The sequence below is a fragment of the Mercurialis annua genome, linkage group LG5 (genome assembly GCF_937616625.2).
Source record: "Mercurialis annua linkage group LG5, ddMerAnnu1.2, whole genome shotgun sequence".
Classification (NCBI taxonomy): Eukaryota; Viridiplantae; Streptophyta; class Magnoliopsida; order Malpighiales; family Euphorbiaceae; genus Mercurialis; species Mercurialis annua.
In genome coordinates this window covers 55,284,188-55,307,066 of record NC_065574.1, presented here as the reverse complement: position 1 = coordinate 55,307,066, position 22,879 = coordinate 55,284,188, and the positions used below count along the sequence as shown (strand labels likewise).

Genomic DNA, 22,879 nt, shown 5'->3' with positions numbered 1-22,879 from the left:
ATAACTTAAATTATTTGAATTGGTCGAAACCGTGAACTGAAAAAAGCCAATTTCATACTGATGCGTAACTGCCCAAGGGGCAGTTGAGACCGGTTCAAATGTTTCTTAAATTGTAGACCGGGGATTTTAAAATGAAACTGATGGTTTATGAACACCCCACCTCTATTTAAAGTGACAAGTATTCTAGATCAATTTTTTTCAAAACAATAAATATTATGAAATGAAGTGAGTAATTATGATATTTATAGTATTGTTCATATTTGTTAGCATGATTTTAAGAATTTGTCAAATATGTCAATAAATATGTCAAATAATGATTTTAAGTTTTTATTATATGGTTATATAAAAATACAAACTCCTATTTATACAAGAGATATGAAATTTAATTATGCTAAGTAAATCGCCTACAATAAATCAATCTCCTATAGTCATATGCTAATCAAATCACTTAAAATCAATATTTGACATATTTATTTATATGTTTGACAAATTATTAAAATCTTGCTAACAATATTTATGCACCATTATTGGTCAACAATATCTTTATACTATTGTTTTCCTTGCAAAATTATCAAGTGTGATCCATATTAAATATTTCGCATGGTAGGACATACATACATATTAAATATTTCGCAAGATGATTAGGGAAGAGGAAGTTCTAAAGGTATATTAAAAGTATTATCAAGATAGTTACAGTAACAGCAGAACTAACATAAACAGATGAAAGATATAATAGATACGACAAATAAAGGATATAACGATACTTCATCACTGTTGAATGGATAAGAATGAATTACATTTAAGGAGTCACAAAGTTACAAGGACGAAAGATGATAATGATACAAGAAAGCCAAGTTGTTTAAAAGACAATTAGGACCATGTTATAAGTACTGAAGAAATATAAATTAATAATCGGGGCGTGTAAATTAATAATCGGCTCAATGACATGCGCTTTCCTTGGTCTGTAGGTAAATGTTTCTTTTTTGCATGAGGTTTCCCCGTCGGGCCGTGTTAATAACTTAACGCTCTCGTACTGCAAGTCGAATCGTTTTGCCTGTGGCTCTGATCGGCCGAATGACCCCGGTGTCTAGACCTATTTGCCTGTGGGTATGCGGCCCTTCGATAACTTTGCTCGACCACGGTTTGTTTATACATGATCTTTGCCAACTCGGCCACCGTGCTCGCCAAACTATCAAGGTTCGCCTTAATTCCTTTCTAGATGACTGTATGGTCCTCCATCATCGATCTCATGACCGATGAAATTTGTTAATTTACTCCATAGGACATTTTCTGATTTTTCGATGTTATCTCATTCCTCATTAATGAAAGATCGGCATTTGAAAGGGATGGTTGTACGGAAGGCAAGTCGTGCCTATAGTCGGTTGAATCATCCTCGTAACCGAGAGTTAATTAGGTCTTTGGCTGAAGCGTCAACATGCTTTGTCCCTTTGGACGTCTATAGTGATGTCTTATCTCTAGCCATAATCTTTCCGATGTCTAAATCAAAGTTACGTAAGAATACGCTTTTCCTTTCTAATAAAGCTCGATTGAATGACCGAGTATGCATGTGATCGTCTTTTGGAGTCACAATATTTGTGCTAACTATAAAACGTTCCCCCAGTGGTGTCGCCAAAATATGTTTGCGAGGAAATATTTTCTAGTTCGAATCTTTGAATTTATAAATGGGTCTTTACAGTCTGATGCTTTAATTGGGTCGCACGAAGAACAACCACATGGTGTGATTATGTAACCTCTAAAACTAATAACTATAAGTATCAATATGGAATCCGGAGATCCAAACGAGAAATATACCGAAACTACTCTTAAATTAAATTCAATCCGAAAATTTGAATAAAAAGGCTGAATTTGTTGTTTGTTTGATTTATAATGTGTGTTTCCTACAAACAAGAATGGGTCGGCTATTTATAGCCATGATTTAGAATCCTAACTATACTAAGAACCCTAATCCTAACAAGAGTTTAACTCTTTTATTGGAACTAGTTTCGCATTACGTGCTACGCAAGTGGCTTGTAAGATGACTCGTGACTCGTAATGTAACTCATCAATTTATATATTAATTTAATGCATTATAATTATATCAATATTTATAGTTAAATTTAAATTAGCTATAATTTTTTATTATAAATAAAAATAATTTTTAAATTTATTAATTTTTGAAATTAATTAACGTTAATATTACTTATTTATAATTTATATATTTATTATGATTTATTATAACTTTTCCAATGTATTTTATTTATAATTAGTATTAAATTAGTTAAAGTTTTTGTTCGGTTATGAAATGTTTTCATGAGTTGGATTAACACTATTTATTATATTGATTAATTAAATTAATAATTAAAATATTACTAAGTGTAATGTTATATTTAATAAATTCAATTTTTATTGAATTAGGAAATATTGTATGCAACCAAATACTATAAAATAGCTTTTAAGAAAATCATATATGATATATTATAAAATAACTATTATAGAATTTGTTAATTTAGATTATAATACAAATTCTAAATTAACTCCTATTATAGATTTAAAGAGTGTTGAAAGTGGTTTGTTATTTGGACTCCATAAATTGATCAACTTATAATGGAATTTGTATATAACTTTAGCACGTAAACTAACAAACCAATAAAAATTATATATTAGAGTAGTTTAACTCGGTCACTATTCTAGATAAGTTAGAAAAAAAAATTTATTACGAATAAGTTAGGAGTAGTTAATATTAATATTTAATAATTAATTAATCAATTACTATAAAACCTCAATTTAATGATAATTTAAAAGGGCTATAAGGTAGATGTGTCCCCCCCCTCCCCCCATCTGTGCTTTTATATATAATACTAGCGTTTCTCCACGTGCTACGCACGTGAGCGACATTCACATGACCCGTTGTTTATATTAAAAGTTAATTAAATTCTAAAATAGTTTTGCTTTGAATAAATATATAAACTAAAAGAATTATTTCATAAAATCTGTATATAAAATATTATAAAAATCAATTTATTTGACCTAATATACAATTTTATTATATTTGTAAGTAATTATTAAACAAAACATGGAAAAAGAGTGTTCACTACTCCTATTGATTAAAGATTCAGCTCAAATGATAATTACCTGATTATTAGCTGCCACACTGCCATCCATAAAATCAAATTCTCTCATCCTTCCACACAAAGTTGTATAATATAGAAAAAGAAATCGTTGCAGGAGTTCTTCTTCACATTAATTATGAAGAAAAAAAAATCATAAATTTCATAATAATCAATACCATTAATTACTAAATTATAGTATATAGGAAAGATTAGGAACAGACTCCTATTAAGTCTTAAATTATACTCCTACTTTCTATTAGAATTAGGCTTATACTAAAATTTATATTGTTTCTAGAAGTTAAACTTTTAATCTTTTAATTATAATAATATGAAGTATAATTAATAGGTTTAACTTTCTAGCTAGCAATTAGGACAATAAATAACTTATATATTTGCTTAATTTATGTTTTTATTATTGCATAATAATTTTAGAGGCATGCACGGTACATTGATAGTTTAGTGGTGTTCATCTAAATATACTTGGAGAATTGGACAATCAATATAACTTCTTGAAGCAAAAGAGTTATTGGCAAATTTTAAACTACTGAAATTAGAGTCCTAATAACTTTATTATTTCTTATTAAAGTCCTTATCCTATTCAAATTGTTATGTTGCCAAATTTTAATAATTCGTTAATAATTCTCAAACTTGCCATACTATTTATTCTCATCTTCATAGTCCTTATTCTATTCAAATTGTTATGTTGCCGAACTACATTTAACTTCTATTACATTACATGTATTTAATTAATCTTTTATTGTTTTATTCTTTCAATTATAAACTATACCTTTAATGAACCTTTAATGAAGCCTATTAGCGTAATTTTGCCTGCCCTCCCCTCCCACATATAAGATAGTTATAGATAGATAGATAGATAGATTTATGATAAATATTAAATCAAACCTAATTTAATGAGCTATTGTTGAGATTCAATCTCAGGTTGCCTTATTGAACATCCCGTACTGGGCTAGGCCGCAACCTTATCTTAGGCTAACCAAACAAGACACTTCAGATTAGTTTGGATTGGATCTTCAAACTAGCCTATTTTAGGCCGGTAAAAACAAACATAGATATAAAAATTTAAAAAATGAGAAAAATTTATACAAAAATATTTTATTGATTAAAATTTAAGTGTAATATTTTTTAATATAAAAGGGTTTTTTTTTTTAAAAAAAGACCCCAAAATCTAATCCCATGGCCCAATGAGATATAAGTCCTAAAACGTTTGGGGCATAGTATTAGTAAGGCAGGCCTGGGAAAGTAGCAAAGTAGGGGAAATGTGTAGGTTGTTGGTGCCACGTAGTGTAACAAAGTAGCGAATGGGCAGTGAAGATGTATTCAATTGCTGAACTCAAAATAAGGGAAATTCGTAACTGCCCAAATGAGACATAAAAAGCACCAAATTAAGCTCACTTTTAACACTACTTAATTACTCATAATAATGGAACAACACCCAACTACTACTCACTCCTCCTCCATGTCCATTGCTTCTAGACTCGATCACTTAGATTTCATTGTAAGTCTCTTATTATTTCTAATTTTAACTCATTGTTAGTATAATCTTAAGCAGGTATCACGGACACTTCAATCAACGTTTTCCGTCTTTGAAACGTGTTGAAAACAACTCATGAATGAAATAACATTGTTTTACTATGTTTGTGTCCAAATGTCCTGTTTTTCGGTGTTTCCTGCTACCTAGATTTTGACTGGTTGTTTTAATGTGATGAAAACCGTATATAGATGAAATCTTTGGAAGGAAAGCAAAATCTATTAAAATGGAACAGTTCTACTCAGAGGCAATCCGTGCCGGTGGATGTGGCGGTTCGAGAGGCTTACTTCAAAGGATCGCTCATCGACAGAGTTGCTTTTCTTGAACGAAGGCTTTTTCAGGTATTTTATTTTCACTTTTTGATGCATATATTTATTTTTCTCTTTATTTGACTTAAAACAGAACTGTTTAATTGATTAAGTGTTTTTGTAGCTTATTTTTCTGGTTTTCAATTAACTATATACTATTTTATTTAATAATAGTTCAAACCTTTTTAATAGAAAGAAAATCGATCTATTTTTTAATTTTGTATAATGGATCTGAACATCGAAGGCATCACAATTTTTTTTTGGTACAAGGCATTACAATTTTAGGATCAGCATATGTTTGTCTTATATTATTCAGTTTTGACATTAAATTTTCAAATTAGAAGCAACATTAAATTTTCAAATTAGAAGCAACATTAAATGTCTTATTAATTCATTTATCAAAAAGAAAAAATGTCTTATTAATTTTAGGTCAAATTGGATTTGTGTGACAATTGAATCATGTTACACTTTATTTTAATATCAATATCGGATATTAAATGTTTAATGTCATTAACTTTAAGTTTAGTTCATTTTGGCGTAAAAATAAAATTTTGTTAATTCATTACGTATGCACGGAGTTAAAATTGACTAATTAGAGTAGATGTTGTATCTTGTATGATAATAATATATACAATGATTAGCAAATCTGACCATACAGAACTGGCTGATTGAAACAAAAACCCGCCAACTATTTGATCCAATTGATTCTAAAAACCAAAAAACTGGTCCAATTACAATGATTGAACCGGTCGTTGATCCGCACTAAACTTGTGGTTCATCCAGCGGAACCGGTTATACTACAAATCGTGTCTAAAAATAATATTTTGTATGTAATTTAATCAGCCGGCTGAAATAGCGGTTGAACTGGATTCGATGGCTCACCGGTTTGATTTTTAAAACACTGCGTAGAAAACTAGTTGGTTGTGTTTGTTACAGCTTTGTATGGAGATGGAATCAAGCAGCACATCAGGCGCATCATCATCGCAAACTTCAGGATATGCATCTTCTAGCCAAGCCTCCAAAACCGAACCATCTTCCAGCTTTGCAAATCAACTCCATACACAAGACTTGCTTCTCCATTCTAATTATACACCTGAAATTAAGGTAATATTATAACTATTTCCTTAAACTCCCTATATAGTTTTCCACTCTAAAAAGTGTTAAGAGTTATTTAAATTATGTATCAAGTATGAAAAACATATTTGAACTTTTTTTGAAGTGGAAAGACACCAATTTAAAATAAGTGGTGCCATTAAAACTAAAAATTGAAAAGTAGAATAAAATTAACAATTTTAAAAATTTATTAAAAGATAAATAAAAAGATATTTTTGAATAGTCTGGCCTTATTAATATGTATACAATTTGTCATTTTTGTTTGGCCTAATCACTCAAAAGCCCTCCACCTTAATTTTCTTTTCAATTGCTGACGTTGAAAAACTCTCTCAAAACCCTCCCACCTTTAAATTCCATTACAATTGCACCATGACGTAGGAAAATCCTCTCAAAATCTCCCCAATTTTAGATTTTTTTCAATTGTACTATAAATTGGAAATTTTTATGGTTTTGATTTTAAAAAGTTATTGGATATAATTTTAGGAAGAATGATTTTTTACATTATTAATAATATTAGTGTTTAATTATAATATAGATTAAAAATGAAAAAATATTTTAAATTTTCTTTCATGGGAAAAGAGGTCAATTAAATATATTAGGGTACAATTGAAAAAGAATCTAAAGGTGGGGAGGTTTTGAGAGTATTTTTCTATGTTATGGTTTAATTGAAAAAAATTCAAAAATGAGGGCTTTAGAGTGATTAAACCTTTTTATTTTTACCTTTTTAAAGTTTGGCTATTGAAACTCAATAATTCTAGGTAATTAATTCTCAGTGTCCAAGCGTTAGTTTTATTTTATTTTTGGTGATCAGTCTTGAATTAATTATATTTTGACTATTAAGCTGTAATTTCATTTCAGCATGAAGTTTTTTAGGAAAACAATATAATAATAGCCAATTTATACTTATTTTTGACACATGACTATCGATTTTTACTTATATTTACTCAAATTTTTATCATGTTTCCATAATTTTATTTCAAGCAAGAAGTTCTCAAGCCAAATTATTCGTATGTGACAAATTTTCAGACAAAAATAAATTTAAATAGGCTGTTCTGTAAACGAGTTTTAATCACGTGTTAAATCTAAAGAACCGTTGTGTCACGTTATTTTTACAACAAACTAATGAGCATTTATTATACAAAATCTTTTTAATTATTATTTATTTGTTTATCTTCAATCTTTCATATGACTAACACACGATTGGTTTGTTGCACGGATAACATGACGCAACGGTTATATTGTATAATTTTTCGTTTTAATCTGTTAAAATACTAGATTAGCTTAAATTTAAAAATTAATATAAATAAAACTTAAGTTAAACACTGAATTAATAGATCTCTTTTAGACAACATTGGTGTAATTATTTTATCTATTTTGTGTAGGAGACAATTTGCAATAAAAAACAAGAGGAAAAGAATACAAAACTTCAGAAGAAAAAAGCTGGAAAGAATAAACAAAGTGAAGAGGGATTGACTAATAAAAGTGGACTGAAGAAGATTTCAACCAAATGGCCTCACTTTAAAATACTAGGCTGTTAATCGTCCATTTCTTATTTGTTTAACTTTTTTATATAAATAATTTAGTTTTTCTTCCCCTAATGTTAAAGTTAATTTTTTTAAGTTGTCATTCAGTCACAAATGAGATAATTTATTTTAGGATTATATTCAAGACTAAAGTGTGGTTAATAGATAATATTTATATGACTCAGCAAGGAAGATTTAATTGGTAGATTGTTAAATAAAATTCTCTCTCACATTTTATGATTCAAAAGTCCTCATGTATTGCCAAATAATTTTCTCTTACACATTTTATCATTCACAAGTTCTTCTACCTCGTTATCGGCTGAAGTAGCATTTTATCTGGACTATGGAGATATATATGGTGATCGACTCAGTAGGAAGATATTGAATCCAAATGCTAGCTTTGATCAAAGCTTGATTTGGTCCGTTGTCACATTGTGAAACTTGAAAGTATTGAACACTCACAAGAACTTGGAGATATTGGCGTTCGGATTTTCGCTTAGTGACCCATAAAATTGACGCTCATTCTCCAAGAGTTGAATAGTACTAGGCTTGATTAAGGATGGCAACGGGGAGGGAATTCCCCGTTCCCCGTGAAGACCCACCTCAAATGGGGCGGGAAATCCCCACCAATTACCCCCATGTATACGGGGATGGGGGAAAATCATTCCCCAACCACAGGGATGGGGAGGGGACGGGGAGTATAATCCCCATCCCATGGGGATCCCCATTCCCGTCCCCATGGGGACCCGATTTATATTTATACATATTTATATTATATTATAAGTTTTAGTATGTTATTTATAATTGTAAATAATTTAATTTAATTGTTTTATTAGTTTCTATTTAGTTATAAATATATAATATTATAAAAGATAATAGTATTTTCTATAATTAATTTTTTTAAATATCTTATGAAAATAATGAAATTATTTATAAATTATATTTAATTATATGGGAAACGGGGATCCCCATGGAGATGGGGTATCCATGGGGACGGGGATGATTTTATCCCCATTAATTAAATGGAGACGGGGATGGGGATTCCCCATAGACGCGGGGATGGGGATGGGGATGGATTCCCCGTCCCCACCCGCCCCATTGCCATCCCTAGGCTTGATCTCAAATGTGGCCGTTGTTAGTAGTATGTGCCCTAGGGCCATTTGATCGTGTATATTTGTAGAATTAATCCCAAATGGCAAAGATATATATGTTCTATTTGAACTAAGTGTCTCATCAACTAAGTGTTCATTTATTACGTATTGTCCTTATCACATTGTGATAGAATCTATTCTTAAGGTGTTAAGAATATGAGTGACAGATTCTATTATACAAGTGATCTAAATAACCGTTCACGATCGATGGGGTCCTGCGAATAAGGGCATTGCATTATCCCAGAAAGATCGTCACCTCTGTTTATTCTCCTGATTAGTAAAGAGTTACTAAATTATAGGAAGTAGTGAGTCTCATACTACTTGATGGGGATCAGAATAAACACGTGGACACTCAAGGTGTTGAGTGAGTCGAACAAGTGACGCTAGATGACTTATACATGGTAATTCATTAAAGTCAATTTAATGTCATCTAGTTCATAATTGTACATATGTCCTTTGACTTGCGGTGACACTATCTTGTATATAGGTGATTAGAGTTTGATACTCCTTAACCCTAGATCTTTCATGAGCTAGGGCCGCGGGATGTGTTGGCTCTAGTTAGTTGTATATGGAGATAGGGGTTTAACCTAGAAAGGATTCATCACTCTGGATGAACGGAGACAAGATTCTATGCTATCTCAAATTGTTCTTGATGGATGATAAAACCTGCGCAGGTGTATATGACTTACATAGAAAGTTGTTTCTAGTGGAAGTCATATTTATCAAGAATTAGAACTGAGAGATGAGGTCATATGATCAAGACAAACAGTGTTTGACTTAACCGTGACACTAGTCGAGATTGGAATCTTAGATGAAGGGAATTTTGAGTGTACGGTATTATGAACAATGGTTCATAAAGAATGCATCGAAACATTCATCTCTATTTGGGGGTCGTGATATGTTGCTAGACGTCACTCTCGATCTACGAGAATTAATAATTAAATGGGATTTAATTATTTAATATAAGAAAGGCGTTTCTTATGACTCTCGTTGCCATATAGATGTGAACCTAGTTAGTCACACACAATAGAGTGTGCAACCGATTGAGTTTACGAAAGATCGATTTCATATAGATACTAGCATATCTCGGAAATTAATCTAAGATGAAAAACAAGTACAAATTAAGGACTAATTTGTAAGAGTTATAAATTAGTAAGAACCTAATTGTACTATGTCCAAGTTAATTAGGGACTAATTTATAAGAGTTATAAATTAGTAGGAACCTAATTATATTTTAACCAAGTTTTATGATTAGAAGGCTTAAGTAATTAATTAGTGTAATTAATGATACTTAAAGCACTAATCATAAGTTAATGGAATGATGATGTCATGGTGAAGTAATGAGATAAGGAAATAAGCTTATATGTGATGTCATATGATGACATCACCTATATGATGTCACCTATGTGATGTCACCACATGAAAGGTGTCATGTGGTGGCAACACCTTTGCTTGGTGTGTGACACCTAGCATGCAAGGTGTTGCATTCTTAAGGCATGCTCTAGCCTATAAATAGAGCATGTCCTTGCTCATTTCATAACACCACACAACACACATCTCACTACAAAGTTGTAGAGAGAGAAAGCACTTGAAGGAGTTCAAGTATTCATCAATCACGGGAAAAACTTGGCGACGTTTTTCATATATCCGAGCAAGGTAGTGATCGCGGCGAGAGTTTGAGCTTAGGGCTGCTCGGCAAGAGGAACTCTTACGGATTACTTCAAGGCGAGGATTCAATCGGACGCATACTCGTGTGGACGAGCTTGAGGTCGCCGTACTTTCGGGACTACAAGAATCGTTGGAGAATCGACATAGGTATTCTTCTTATGATTCCTAGATGCGTGCTTTAATTACTAAATGATACGACGATCCATTTGTTGTTGATATGATCAACTTTAGGATCCGAATTGTTGGAATTTCGATTTTGAATTGAAATATACGATCCGGACCCGCGCCTCCCGCTGCGCCAACAGCCGTTTGGAGTGGTTGGGCAAAACATTTGGAATTCAGATGTCGTAGAAAACCTAACTCGGCAGATAAAGAAGAAAAATTCCCAGCTGCTCGATTTACAGCAAAATGCGGGAGACCATGCCTAGTATCAACAATCTCTAATGATTGAAAGCAAAATTGAGGAACTTCTCTGGTGTGATTGAAAAAATTTCTACATCAGGGTATAAATGAAAAAAAAGTTATAACATGGAGGGTTTTTAAGTGCTTAGTTCTTAGGCTTAATACCGTATAATTAAATAATATTCCTTACGTTTTTTTTAGTTGTCCACTTAGTCAAATTGTACATATTAAGATAGTGCTAGTTTTTGAATTTTCTGATACATATATTTGGATCCAACTTATGAAAAGAATTTGTAATATTAGCAATTCAAGGGGTAATTGATTCTAGGGGTCACTGCACTTTTCAAGAATTGCAAAATGGTGGCCGAACTTCAAAACGTAACAAAATGGTTACAAAACTTTCAAATATGTGATTTTGGAAGGTTTTTAAGTGTTTTACGGTCAAATTATACATATGTAGTAATCAAATTTTGGTTATTTATGACAAATAATACCTTATATTTCATATATACACATAATCAACAAAAAATCAACTCGAAATATTTTTCTTCGGTGACCAAAAATCCTTCTATTTTAACAAAACCAAATAGTATAGTAACTAAAATGTTACGTTTTGAAGTTCGGTCACCATTTTGCAATTTTTGAAAAGTATAGTGACCTCCAAAATCAATTACCCCAATTCAAGAAAGCAAGTAATGTTTCTAAGAGCTACTAGGGAATCTTCTTCATGAACTTTGGCTATTCTTATCCCATTAGTAACCAACAACGAAATGTATTTTAGGACACAATTGGATTCTTCTTACCTATTTAGATTTCTAACAGATTAGCTATTTGTTGTTTTTTTTAGTTTTATCTTTTGTTTTTAAACATTCTGAGGAACCAAATTTTCTTTTTGAAAATCAACACCTCTTCCATTCATTTCAATGAATTCATCCCCTATCTGAACTGTTTCTTCATTTATACCATTCATTTCAACTTGTTGTATCAGCTTTTTCGCCATGAATACAGTGTAGGATAATAAAATGGTATTGTGCACTGAGAGAAAACTAAAAAAGAAAATTATGTTAGAATCTACTTTTATACAATTTTTATGCTATTTATATAAGTTCTAATTACTTAAAAAAACTCACCTTATAATATTTATTCATTTATACCCTGACCTAGAAAAAAATTCATTTGTACCAATTTTTTGATTTTTCATTTTCGTCTCTACCCTAAAGAGCTAATTTGACCTCTTTTTATTTGGAAAAAATATTCAAAATAATCCTTTATATTTTGCTTATATACTAATTAAACATTAATATTATTAATTATTTATAATGTTTTCATCCTTTAATTAATTTAATTGTTAAAAATTTAAATTTTAGGGTAGAGTTGAAAACGAAAAATCAAAAAAAGGGTGCAAATGAACTTTTTCCTACGTGTGGGTATAAACGAAAAAATATTATAAGGTGGAGTTTTTTTAAGTAATTAGGCCTTTATATAATTGGGCTAATCTTTTTTTAATATTAAATTTTTACGGATTTCATCAGTTATAATCAAATCTTTTAAAATCATAAAAATTATGAGAAGTTTTTAGGTAAACTCAGTCCATCACGTCATTCATGGACTAAACTTATCATATTATGACACGTCATTAAAATAATGGCAATATCGTAATATTACTATTTAAAAGTGTAAAAGAGTAATAAACAAAATTACGATAGTGCCACTGTTTTAATGACGTGTCATAATGTGATAGGTTAGTTCACGGATGACGTGGTATATTGAGTCTAACTAAAAATTTCTCTAAGAATTAGTTCATTTTATGATATTCAAATCTTTTGTAATTATTTTTTTAATTTATCCTAAAATATTACATGCAGGATTAGTTTAAATGGATAAAAAAGATTTTATATATTTTAAAATAAGCTAATTCTGATGATTTTATTAGATTTGACTATAAGTGACAAAACCAACTAAGATTTGGTATCAAAAAGAGATTAGCCCTATATAATTTGATTCATGCTCTATATCTAATCGAAATAATTCAAAAATGTGAGGTGAGAGATAATGAATACATACGAATTTTATGTTTATCATTATTGTGCATTTTATATGTGAAATTGAATTATACACTATAGTCTATACAGACACTTCAGTTTACATATCTGTCAAGCAACTAACACGAAATCCAGTTGCACTCTACCCACCTGTCTCCTTCACCCACTTGCCACCTTTCTCATTATTTAGTAGGATAACTATTAAACAAATCTTGAAATTAGGTCAGAATAACTAAATCATGCTTACATATAAAATTTATAAAAACAATTCTCAGAAATTTAATTAAATTTACTAGAATCTAGCATTTCACTTCGGGTAGTTAATTACATTTCTTGAGTTAGTCAAACAGCAGTAAATTATGAAAAATAAAATTTATTTTTCCTTTAGAATAATCAGTAAAATTATAAAATTTTGATTATAGGAATAAAAAAAATTCACTTAAAAAGTTAAATAATATAGAAGGATAAGGTATCGTATATGAATGGTTTTTTATATGAATTTTATGTAAATTTTAAGCATATATGACCAGTTTGATTAAATATCATTTTATTAATTTTAACTCCTCTCAAATTATCATAAAATTTAATACAGTTGATGTTTTTATTTGATATGAATATAATAATTTAAAATTTATTTAGGTCTATCTAAAACATCTATTAATCCACCTAAAATTTATGTTAGATCCACTTCAAATCCATGTCCAATGAACATAATAACATTACATCCACCAAATTTAATGTTAAATTCATCGTTGGAATTCATTATTTTAGAATTATATGACATATCTATATACATTAATTTAAATATAAATCAGTTTAAAAACACCTATTCGAATTTTTAAAGTTCGTTCACGAACTTTTATTCGAGCTAGTTCATGAACTATCATTTGTGAACATAAAAGCCGAATATCACCATGTTCATGTTCGGCTTGTTTAAATTATCGAACATAAAATTAAATTCGAAGTCGATTTGTTTAAAACACACACAATCGAGCTCTTATCAAGCCAGCTCAGTTTATTTAGAGCTCTAATGCCATTATTTTTATAATTGTATTTTTCGTAAATATCCCATAGAATACTCAAATTTCCATTTTGACTCACCCATTGTCTGTATATAAAGGAAATAAACTTATCTTATCTGACCCCTCTCCTCTTTCAATGGAAAAAGTTGGAGATGCCTCATCAACCATTGGCTCACAACAAGAGTCAACTTCAACAACTCACCATTTAACGATTCCACACGGTCTAACTCAGCAAGAATTCTCCGAGTTATCCCCTCTTATCTCCGAGTTCCACACCTACCGAATCGGTTCCCGGCAATGTTCTTCCCTACTAGCACAACGCGTCAACGCACCAAACGACGTCGTATGGTCAATAGCCCGTCGTTTTGATGAGCCCCAGATTTATAAACACTTCATCAAGAGCTGCGTGGTTGAGCCTGGATTTACTATGACCGTGGGATCCACTCGTGACGTCCACGTCATCTCTGGTTTACCGGCTGCTACCAGTACTGAAAGGCTTGATATACTGTACGATGACCGACACGTCACTGGTTTTACTATTATTGGAGGTGACCATAGGCTGAGGAATTACCGGTCGATCACGACTGTTCATGGTTTTCAACGTGACGGGAAGATCTGGACCGTTGTTTTGGAATCTTATGTGGTTGATGTACCTGAAGGTAACTCCGAAGAGGACACGCGTCTCTTCGCTGATACTGTCGTGAAGTTGAATCTCCAGAAATTAGCTTCCGTCGCTGAAGCGTTGGCGCGTGATGGACACAGCGAATCGCATCTTCTTTAACAGGCCAAAAATATGGAAGTCTGGGTGTTTGGTGAATGACGAAAACGCCCTGCCGTTTGAAGACAATTGACTTATAATGCCACGTGATGTTATTTATGATAGGGATGGGTTTGATAAGATCAGATCGCATTAGTTAATCTTGGGAATTGGAAATGCTATCTAGAAGATTAAGGGTATTATGGTCAATATGTCTTACTATTATTTTAGTTTCTCATTTAATGATGTCAAAATGTCTTGTTCTTTTTTTATTTTATTTGAGGGAAAAAAAATGTCTTGTTTAAATTTGTATGATATTTGAAAATTAAGAAAACGTTGGAAGACAAATATATATCATTGAAAATATTATTGCACATAACCGTTTTGATATATTATTCGTGCAATAAATCATAATGTGTTAGTCATGTGGAAAAATTAACAATAAAAAAAATAAAAAAAAATAAAAAATTTCTTATCACAAATAATTGTTAATTTGTTGTGAATTTGATATAACACAATCAATACATGGGATGAACGTTTTTATTATTAACGTTCTGATTTTTGATAGATTTTAATTATGATTGTCATCTTTAACTTTTTTACAATATTATAAATATTTTTGAAAGAAAAAAACTAAAATCTTAGTTTCAAATTTTAGATAATGGCGTCAACAAATACAGTTTAAATCCACAAGTTCACTAAAATAAAAATGCCAAATTTGATTGTTCTTACTTCCAGTTTTGAAAAACACATGGTTTCCTTCTTCCATTTCTTGCCACTAGCTTGACCAGATATCGTAAAAAGTTCTTATATTGCTCGACACCTATGCACTTGTATTTTTAACGTTCCTTTCTTCCCATTCACATGTACTTGTAACTTTCCTTTTGAGCATGACTCAATATCACGGTATCGTAACTAGTGCCGGAAAACGGAAATAATTGTTCTAGAATCTGTAGCAGGCCCCGGAAAACGATAAAATAAACAATACCAACATACAATGTTCGGGCCAACCAAACATATTCTTTAACTCATTCGAGATTTCATCTATTACTCACAAAATGTACTAGTAAAATAAATATAATGAATAAAATTACCTACTAAATATGAGATCTAAATAAGAGTAAAAAATAACATATAATAAATATTTAAAATAATATATAGTAGGTAAAATTTATCATTTCAATTCGTGAAGTTAAAGTACTCCTTGTGAGGTTAAAGTACTCATTGTGAGGTTAAAGTACTCCTTGTGAGGTTAAAGTACTCTTTGTGAGATTTCATACTCCTTGTGAGGATATTGTACTCCTTATGAGGTTAAAGTACGTTGATGAAAGCCTCTACCGTCTGCAATGTTCCAGATAAGTTCTGATTCAGCTATACTATAATATCATTTGTTAGTATGATTTTATATGAAAATTTTTGAGTTTTATCACTTATTGTAGTTCTCATTGTCTTTCAGGGATTATGTCACCCGAAGTTGCGAAGACATTGGAATAAGTCGAGAATGATATTTTATCAATAATAGAAGTCATAATATTATACCGTTCGCTTACTTTGCATATGTTAAGCGAATGTGTACTTGGATGGCCCATGAAGTGGCTAAAAAGTCCTTAAAGCCTCCTTTTTAGGAGTTATTATTGTAATCTCTGTTATTTAATTCTCTCAAACATTATTTACTTCTATTTACCGACATTAATACAATTGCTACTTTGCCAAAAAAAAAAAAAAAATCTAGCATGGTATAAATAATATCAAAAGAAATAAGCGGAAACTAAATATGTCATTCTAAGCATTCATACGTACGTCAGCAAATCATACGGTTAATATACAAACCAAAACACGCTCGGACAAAACCGAAGAACAACACGACTTATTGAAAATGTGAAAAATTATTAAAAACACTTCTAAGAACTCAAATTTCGAAAATACTGCGCCAAAATGATAACACCTGAAAGTAATTAAAATCTATGGGTCAAATAAATTTGAATATGCATTTATATTTAAATATTAAGTAAAACAAAAATGTTTAATATCATTTCTACTGAATCAAATGGAATTCTAGTTCTCAACTCACGATACCCATAATATCAGAAAAACTAAATGATCGTGATATCCTAGAATTTAATCCATCAAGTATCTCACTGATTAACCTCTTAGTTCACAATTTCCATCAATGAAACCATGGAGTCGTGATTCTCGAAAAATTAATCTACCGAATACATCGCCGGCTTCACTTAGACCACAAGGTGTGACTTCCGAGAATTTAATCGAGCGAGTCACTAGCTAGTGACTACGAGACTTTAATATAGCGAGTGCATCACTACAATCCCATACTCATATCCACAATTACATGTGTATTGTTAATTACTAGATTGATCAAATTGGGGGCGCACGCAGTCCTACTGCCGTTCAATAGAAAATATGTTTCAATGTTCCCAATACGACATTAACGGTTCAAAATTGTTTATAAAAAAATTGCTAATATTTTTAACTACTTAATAAAATAAATATAAACGTAGAAACTCACAACACAAGATCCGATTTCACAACTCAAATGTAAGCTCCAAACATAAGATTCTCGTTAGTTACGATCCGACTTTACTCCTCTAGACGTCAACGGGCTAACAAAAACCTCGGATTAAAATACAGAAATAGAATCTCTTAACTCTAAAAGACTTCGAAAACACACTCAAACTAAGCAACCACAATTATGACCAAAAATTCAAAACTGACAATTTTTGCAAAACCGACATTTTAACATATTTCCGATTCATAGTTATACCCTCTCCCAAAAATCATTTTCTAGAATAACCGAATCAAATAAATATAATAAATATTTCTTAAAATTCTTTTAAATTCTCCAAGAGCATCAAAATGCTTGTTTTAGCCGAAAATCACATTTTAAAGCCTAGAACCTAAAGTCTCGTCAAAACAGCGATTTAATCAATAATCACGAAAAGATATAAAATTCAAGAAATGACAATTTCACCAAATCCAATTACTTATATCTTTTTTAAAAATTTATAAAATCCAAAAAAGCATGAGAATCACCATTCTTAATAAAAACGATAAAAATCCATTTTGGAACATAACCCGGCTCTAGGAAATTCTAAAAACCAAACAAATAATAATATTTAAAATAGCCCCTAAGACTAAAAAGACAAATTTGGGCAAAAGTGTAAATTAATCCTTCAATTTCACAAATACTGGAATAAAACTCAAAAAGTTATAAAACCACGTCAAAATTACCAAATTCATAATCATAATCAAGATCATAACAATCAGCCCTAATAATTTTTCCAACAACTAACTATGTTCCAAATTAACATGCATGTCACTTACATGATCGTATACCAAAAACACAATTACACTAATTAATCATTTAATTGGCATGCAAAACCCATTAACTTATACTCAAATTTCAAGTTAAAGAACATACAGGTACACTCCAGCAATTAATCAAGACCAAATCCATATAGAGGTTCCTGTATTTTACACTTTTTTTCTGTAGGTCCTTATATTTCATATTTGTATTTTTTGTTCTCTCTATTTACCTATTTTTAATTTTCAGATCCTTTATGAGTTTTTTTCAGTCCCTCTACTTACAATTTTTATTTCCTTAAGAAACATCAATTAAATACTTTTAGTTCTTTTAGTTAAAATCATACTATCTGTAATATTTTATTGAATGATGATTCATTTAATATTCTAATAGTATCTTTTATTATTGAAGTAACTCTAAATCACTCTTGAGATATGACAACGTAGTGACAACACCTCGTACGGGCGAAGCAACCTCGCCAAACATAAGTATTGTTAAGTCAAACAATTTACTGACCTAGTATCTAGGGGAGTTATCGAGCTACAAGAGATGAGGTTATAACTCGGCCAGATACCTAATGAAGATTGTTGGGAAAGAGTTCCCCAGCTTTGATAATCGATCATCATAGCTCGATCAAATGATACCACTATGTCGAACTTCGAAATATCATTGAACAAGAGAAGCGCCCAACGCATCTCGGATTACACACCCACATATAACTGACTCTCAGGCCACAAAAAATTCTCTGACAAGTACAAAAAGATCACCATACGCACCTAAAAAACCGCGCCAAATTATGAAGAACACGCCATGTAAGCATAACAGAAACAGGGGACCACAAGAAGGAGAAGAGGACAACGCAACAATGTTTGCAAGAGTCTACAATAAAAAGAACCTTACATGCAAATCCTAGGTAATTATTCTTTTTCCACCATTCTTGTTCTTCTTGTTCTTCTTCTTTTTCTTCTTCTTTTCTCTTCTTTTTTTTCCTCTCACTTAAAATCTTACTTGAGGGTATGACCGTCCGTTTGATCCCACCAAAATTCGTTCTGACCTCTGTTTACTAGTGTGTATGTAGGTATCCGGAGCTTGAATCCATTTTGTGATTCATCAAGATACATATAAATTACTTTTAATATTAAAACTAATCAAAATTATTAATCAAAATTATAATCAATATAATTCAGTGAATTGCAAGCAATTCAATTAAAAATATTTTAGATATTAATTTAACTAATTAATATTTTAAAAATTAACCTATAATTTAAAATTTTAAATATAGTCTAATAATTAAATTTTAATTTCTATTTTATTTAAATATTTTATTAAGAAAAATAAAATTCTTTCAAAATATTGTGTGTGTATATATTCTCCTAAAATAAAAATATATTCTTAAATAAAATATTTTTAAATATATTTTCTTATTTAGAATTTTTATATATGTAGATTATAAAATATATTTTATTTGAATTATTAAAAATTTATGTTTGTATTCATAAAAAAACGTATGAATATATATATATATATATATATATATATATATATATATATATATATATATATATATATATATATATATATATATATATATATATATATATATATATATATATATATACCGGTTAATCGATTAATTGAGGTTTTTAAAACTCCAAAACTTAAACCATTAATTACAAAATTAAAAATCAAAATCTAAACTTAATTAATTCTTGGACTGGTTAACTATATTTTTCGGTTCAGTTTTACGGTTTTGATTCGGCTAATCATATTTTTTGAAATTGGCATATGCACCAATATCATCTAGGGGTAGATAGAATTTAAGTTACCGAAAGCTAATAAAATAAACTTTGAACATCAATTTAATACATGAGAAAAAGTGAGGCACCACTAACGTTTTTAACCCGACCTACACTACATCCTCTCTAATCGGACAACTGCTTTCTCAGTTCTTACATGCGACTCAATTTCTATTACATTATCTCTCTCTGTCTCAGCTTCTACTGCTTGCACATGTTAAAGTGTCTGATCTTATGAGGTATCGATTTTAATTCTTTTCTTCATTTTCATCAGTTCTGCTTTAGATCGGTGATTAAATTTGTTAGTCAAAGTAGTTTACTTTACTCTTTTTAAAGCATACATTTTTAGGGTTGCTTGTTATTTAGCTTATGCAAGTAGAATCAGTAGATGAAAATCATGTCTAGTTTTTGTTTTCTTGCGCCCACGGGTTTGGTTTAGTAGTGTAAACTTCAGCCATCTGGGCGCCATGGTCGCGGGTGCAAACTCCGGCCACCCCTTTCCAAATGAAGTGGTTGGGACTGAGCTGCTGGCCATTATAGCCTGGAAATGCTAGGTATGTGGGCTTTCGGGCGGTCCACATCCTGTAGTTTGACAGCGATCCTGGGCTTCGGCTCGGGGAGTGAGTCCTCGTCACCAAAAATAATTCTTTACAATATTATTATGAGTTTTTCTTGTTTTGGTTGTTTAGGTTTTGTTGCTGGAAATGATTAATTAATGTGTTTTAGTTACTAATGTATTCTTGTGTATGATTGCAGTTTTCAAAGTTTAAGTACCAACTCTACATAATTATATTCAGGATTTAAAAGATTCTGAATTGTTCAAAATCTAGTTAAGTACTATGTGGCAATCAAAATTGTTCGGAAGTTCAGTAAGGGCTTAGAAATTTTCAATCTCCGTTTGGGTAGAAAGTTTTATTGCGGAGCATGTGTTTTGAAGTGTTGAGGAGGGTTTGAGAAAAAAAAGCTTAATCTTCAACTAATTTTTTTCATCCCTTCTTCCAAACAATCCGTTAGGAAACAAAAGTTAACGAAGACGGCCATTTCTTTGGAATTTTGCAATTCATAGTTGTGGGTTTTAAGTATTTTTTTTGCCAAATGTGCTCCTAGACATAATCTTATACCTTTTTTTTTCCTTTGCGAACCTATTGTTAACAAAGTAATGTATTTTGTTTTAAGGTCCTTAGTTGCCCAAATCTATAAAGTCTATTTGTTTTGATATATGTTTGGCGTAAAGGCATTTATGTGGTAACTATCAACTTCTAGTAAAAATAGTTGTTTTCACTAGGATGCCGATCATTAACTATCAGGTTCGACATTACAATCTACAGAATTTCAAATGATTTTGTTAGACCTCTTGAAGGATTCTATGTGTACAAATATTGAAAATCATCTTTTATCTCATGAGCTTTTAGATTTTGAGATGTTGAGTTCATGGAATCAAAAGCACTTGCATAAAGAAATAATAATAATAATAAAAGAAACGGATAAGCAAACTAATTTGCAGTACAGTTTTTGTAATGAAACATTTAATCTTATCAATGCAGTCGACAATTAGCATACGAATAGGACAACCGGCGAAATATGGATGCAATTGGCACGCAAGAGAATATTGTTTTGAAGTCTCTAGAACAAAAACAGCTCTGTAGAAGCCGTCATGATATTCTGAATTCTCGTCTAAAGAACCGAGAACGGCAGCGTAGATACAGGGCCCGCAAACGCTCGGAAGCAAATACAAAGGGGGATTCTGTTCTAAACCGATCAATTAGACCACAAGAACAGCTGGAAAAGAATGGGAGTCTTAGCAAAGACAGAAACACAGTTCATTGCAAACGAAATTGGAAAAGAGATGCAAGAAATGCTCATGCTGGTAAAACTCTAGAAGTGGTTCCGCCTAATGCTAGTATTATTTCGGCTTTGACTTTAAATAGTGGAAACGAGTCTCATTGTCTGGTCCCTCTAGCGGCTGCGGAATCACAATTAGAGAGGATAGATCATCCAGAGAATTCATTTGTCATCCCAAGCAGTAAATCAAATGTCAAGCTAGGTAGAAGAAATTGGAAGGCTGAAGCAAGAAGAAAAGCAAAAAACTAAATTGTTAATTGGTGTGGATAATTATCGTGGAAGACATTGAAGCGATGAAAAAATGATGAAACTTGTATGCCGATTGGGCAGTTCTTTATTATGCTGATGTGGTATTCGAAAAGATTTTGCTAGGAATGCGCATAGTTTCTATTTGCAGCTGCTGCTCCCGCATACGTAGAGGGGAGGGTGCGCAACTGGTGCATCATGCTCTATAGCCGGTGAGGTAACATTTGATTATCCGCAGCTTTATTGGAAGATAATCTGAAACCCGAGTTCTGAAACATGTTGTATTTGTAAATGTCAGGTCAGTAATCATGAATGAAGTATAAAACTGTTGTGTATATAAGTTTGATTTACTGTACAATGTGACTACAGACACTTTGAATACTGAATGCTAAGCTTTATTGTTCATTTTGGAGTTAATTCCAAACATGTTTGTGTTTTGTTTGTCTACAGGTAAAGGATAGAGTTGTTTTGTTTGAATTCATGATCCTCACTAAATATTATCACTTGCTAAGGTTAGATTATAATTATTGTTATTTTCTGCAAAATTTATTGTTTTTTTATATTTAATTCTATGTAACTGAAATCCCTTATGTAGTTCAAATAGGCATAACTCGTCCGTTTTTCTACTTTTCACTTTTTGTTTAGTTCGTCCTTGGTCTATTTTGTTTCTTTAGTTAGTTTTTATACTTATGTATTTATCACCGTACTATGTAAATTTGTTACTTGGTCCTTTTTAAAGTTCATCTTTTGTTTACTTACAAAATTTGATTGTAGAGGGATGAAGGCTGAAAGACTAAATGAAAAAAAAAATGAATAGTACAAAAATCTGAGGATGGACGCTTTTACAATATAAGGGAAAAATTATGATTTTTTAAAACGTATAAAAATAAGAGAAATTTTATCTTAGTCGGTGATAGTAATTATTCTGATATAGCTCTTGTGCATGCTGTGTCCTCGCTAATAAAAATAATGCCAAACCTTTCATGCAAATTTTATAAAAGTCAAAAAGTTTTTAATTTTATCTAACTTTT

At 30.9% G+C, this 22,879-nt stretch overlaps 3 protein-coding genes across 4 annotated transcripts; all 3 read left to right on the top strand.

Moving 5' to 3' along the window:
- The first annotated feature begins 4,433 nt into the window (after positions 1 to 4,433).
- Positions 4,434 to 7,735, top strand: LOC126682745 (uncharacterized). Its single transcript, XM_050378497.2, has 4 exons — positions 4,434 to 4,626; positions 4,851 to 5,000; positions 5,904 to 6,071; positions 7,463 to 7,735. The coding sequence occupies exons 1-4, from the start codon at positions 4,552 to 4,554 to the stop codon at positions 7,616 to 7,618; spliced, it is 549 nt and encodes a 182-aa protein (XP_050234454.1). The 5' UTR covers positions 4,434 to 4,551; the 3' UTR covers positions 7,619 to 7,735.
- Positions 7,736 to 13,975: 6,240 nt separating this feature from the next.
- LOC126679881 (abscisic acid receptor PYR1) lies at positions 13,976 to 15,009 on the top strand. Its single transcript, XM_050374892.2, has one exon. The coding sequence runs from the start codon at positions 14,025 to 14,027 to the stop codon at positions 14,667 to 14,669; it is 645 nt and encodes a 214-aa protein (XP_050230849.1). The 5' UTR covers positions 13,976 to 14,024; the 3' UTR covers positions 14,670 to 15,009.
- Positions 15,010 to 19,845: 4,836 nt separating this feature from the next.
- Positions 19,846 to 22,474, top strand: LOC126679854 (uncharacterized). Of its 2 annotated transcripts, XR_007640999.2 has the most exons (3): positions 19,846 to 19,999; positions 21,305 to 22,146; positions 22,299 to 22,474. XR_007640999.2 is itself a non-coding variant. In XM_050374862.2 (2 exons), exon 2 carries the CDS (start codon positions 21,342 to 21,344, stop codon positions 21,849 to 21,851), a length of 510 nt encoding a protein of 169 aa, XP_050230819.1. In that variant the 5' UTR covers positions 19,846 to 19,999; positions 21,305 to 21,341; the 3' UTR covers positions 21,852 to 22,265. The 2 variants fall into 2 exon arrangements, 1 of the variants encoding a protein (XP_050230819.1); XM_050374862.2 differs by lacking the exon at positions 22,299 to 22,474 and having other exon boundaries at positions 21,305 to 22,265.
- The last annotated feature ends 405 nt before the right edge of the window (positions 22,475 to 22,879 follow it).

Bases quoted from the DNA above. Each gene is read 5' to 3' on its own strand.
- LOC126682745 (XM_050378497.2), top strand. From the start codon at position 4,552: ATGGAACAACACCCAACTACTACTCACTCCTCCTCCATGTCCATTGCT. The intron at 4,627-4,850 runs GTAAGTCTCTTA...AACCGTATATAG, and splicing joins TCGATCACTTAGATTTCATT to ATGAAATCTTTGGAAGGAAA. The intron at 5,001-5,903 runs GTATTTTATTTT...TGTTTGTTACAG, and splicing joins TTGAACGAAGGCTTTTTCAG to CTTTGTATGGAGATGGAATC.
- LOC126679881 (XM_050374892.2), top strand. From the start codon at position 14,025: ATGGAAAAAGTTGGAGATGCCTCATCAACCATTGGCTCACAACAAGAG.
- LOC126679854 (XM_050374862.2), top strand. From the start codon at position 21,342: ATGGATGCAATTGGCACGCAAGAGAATATTGTTTTGAAGTCTCTAGAA.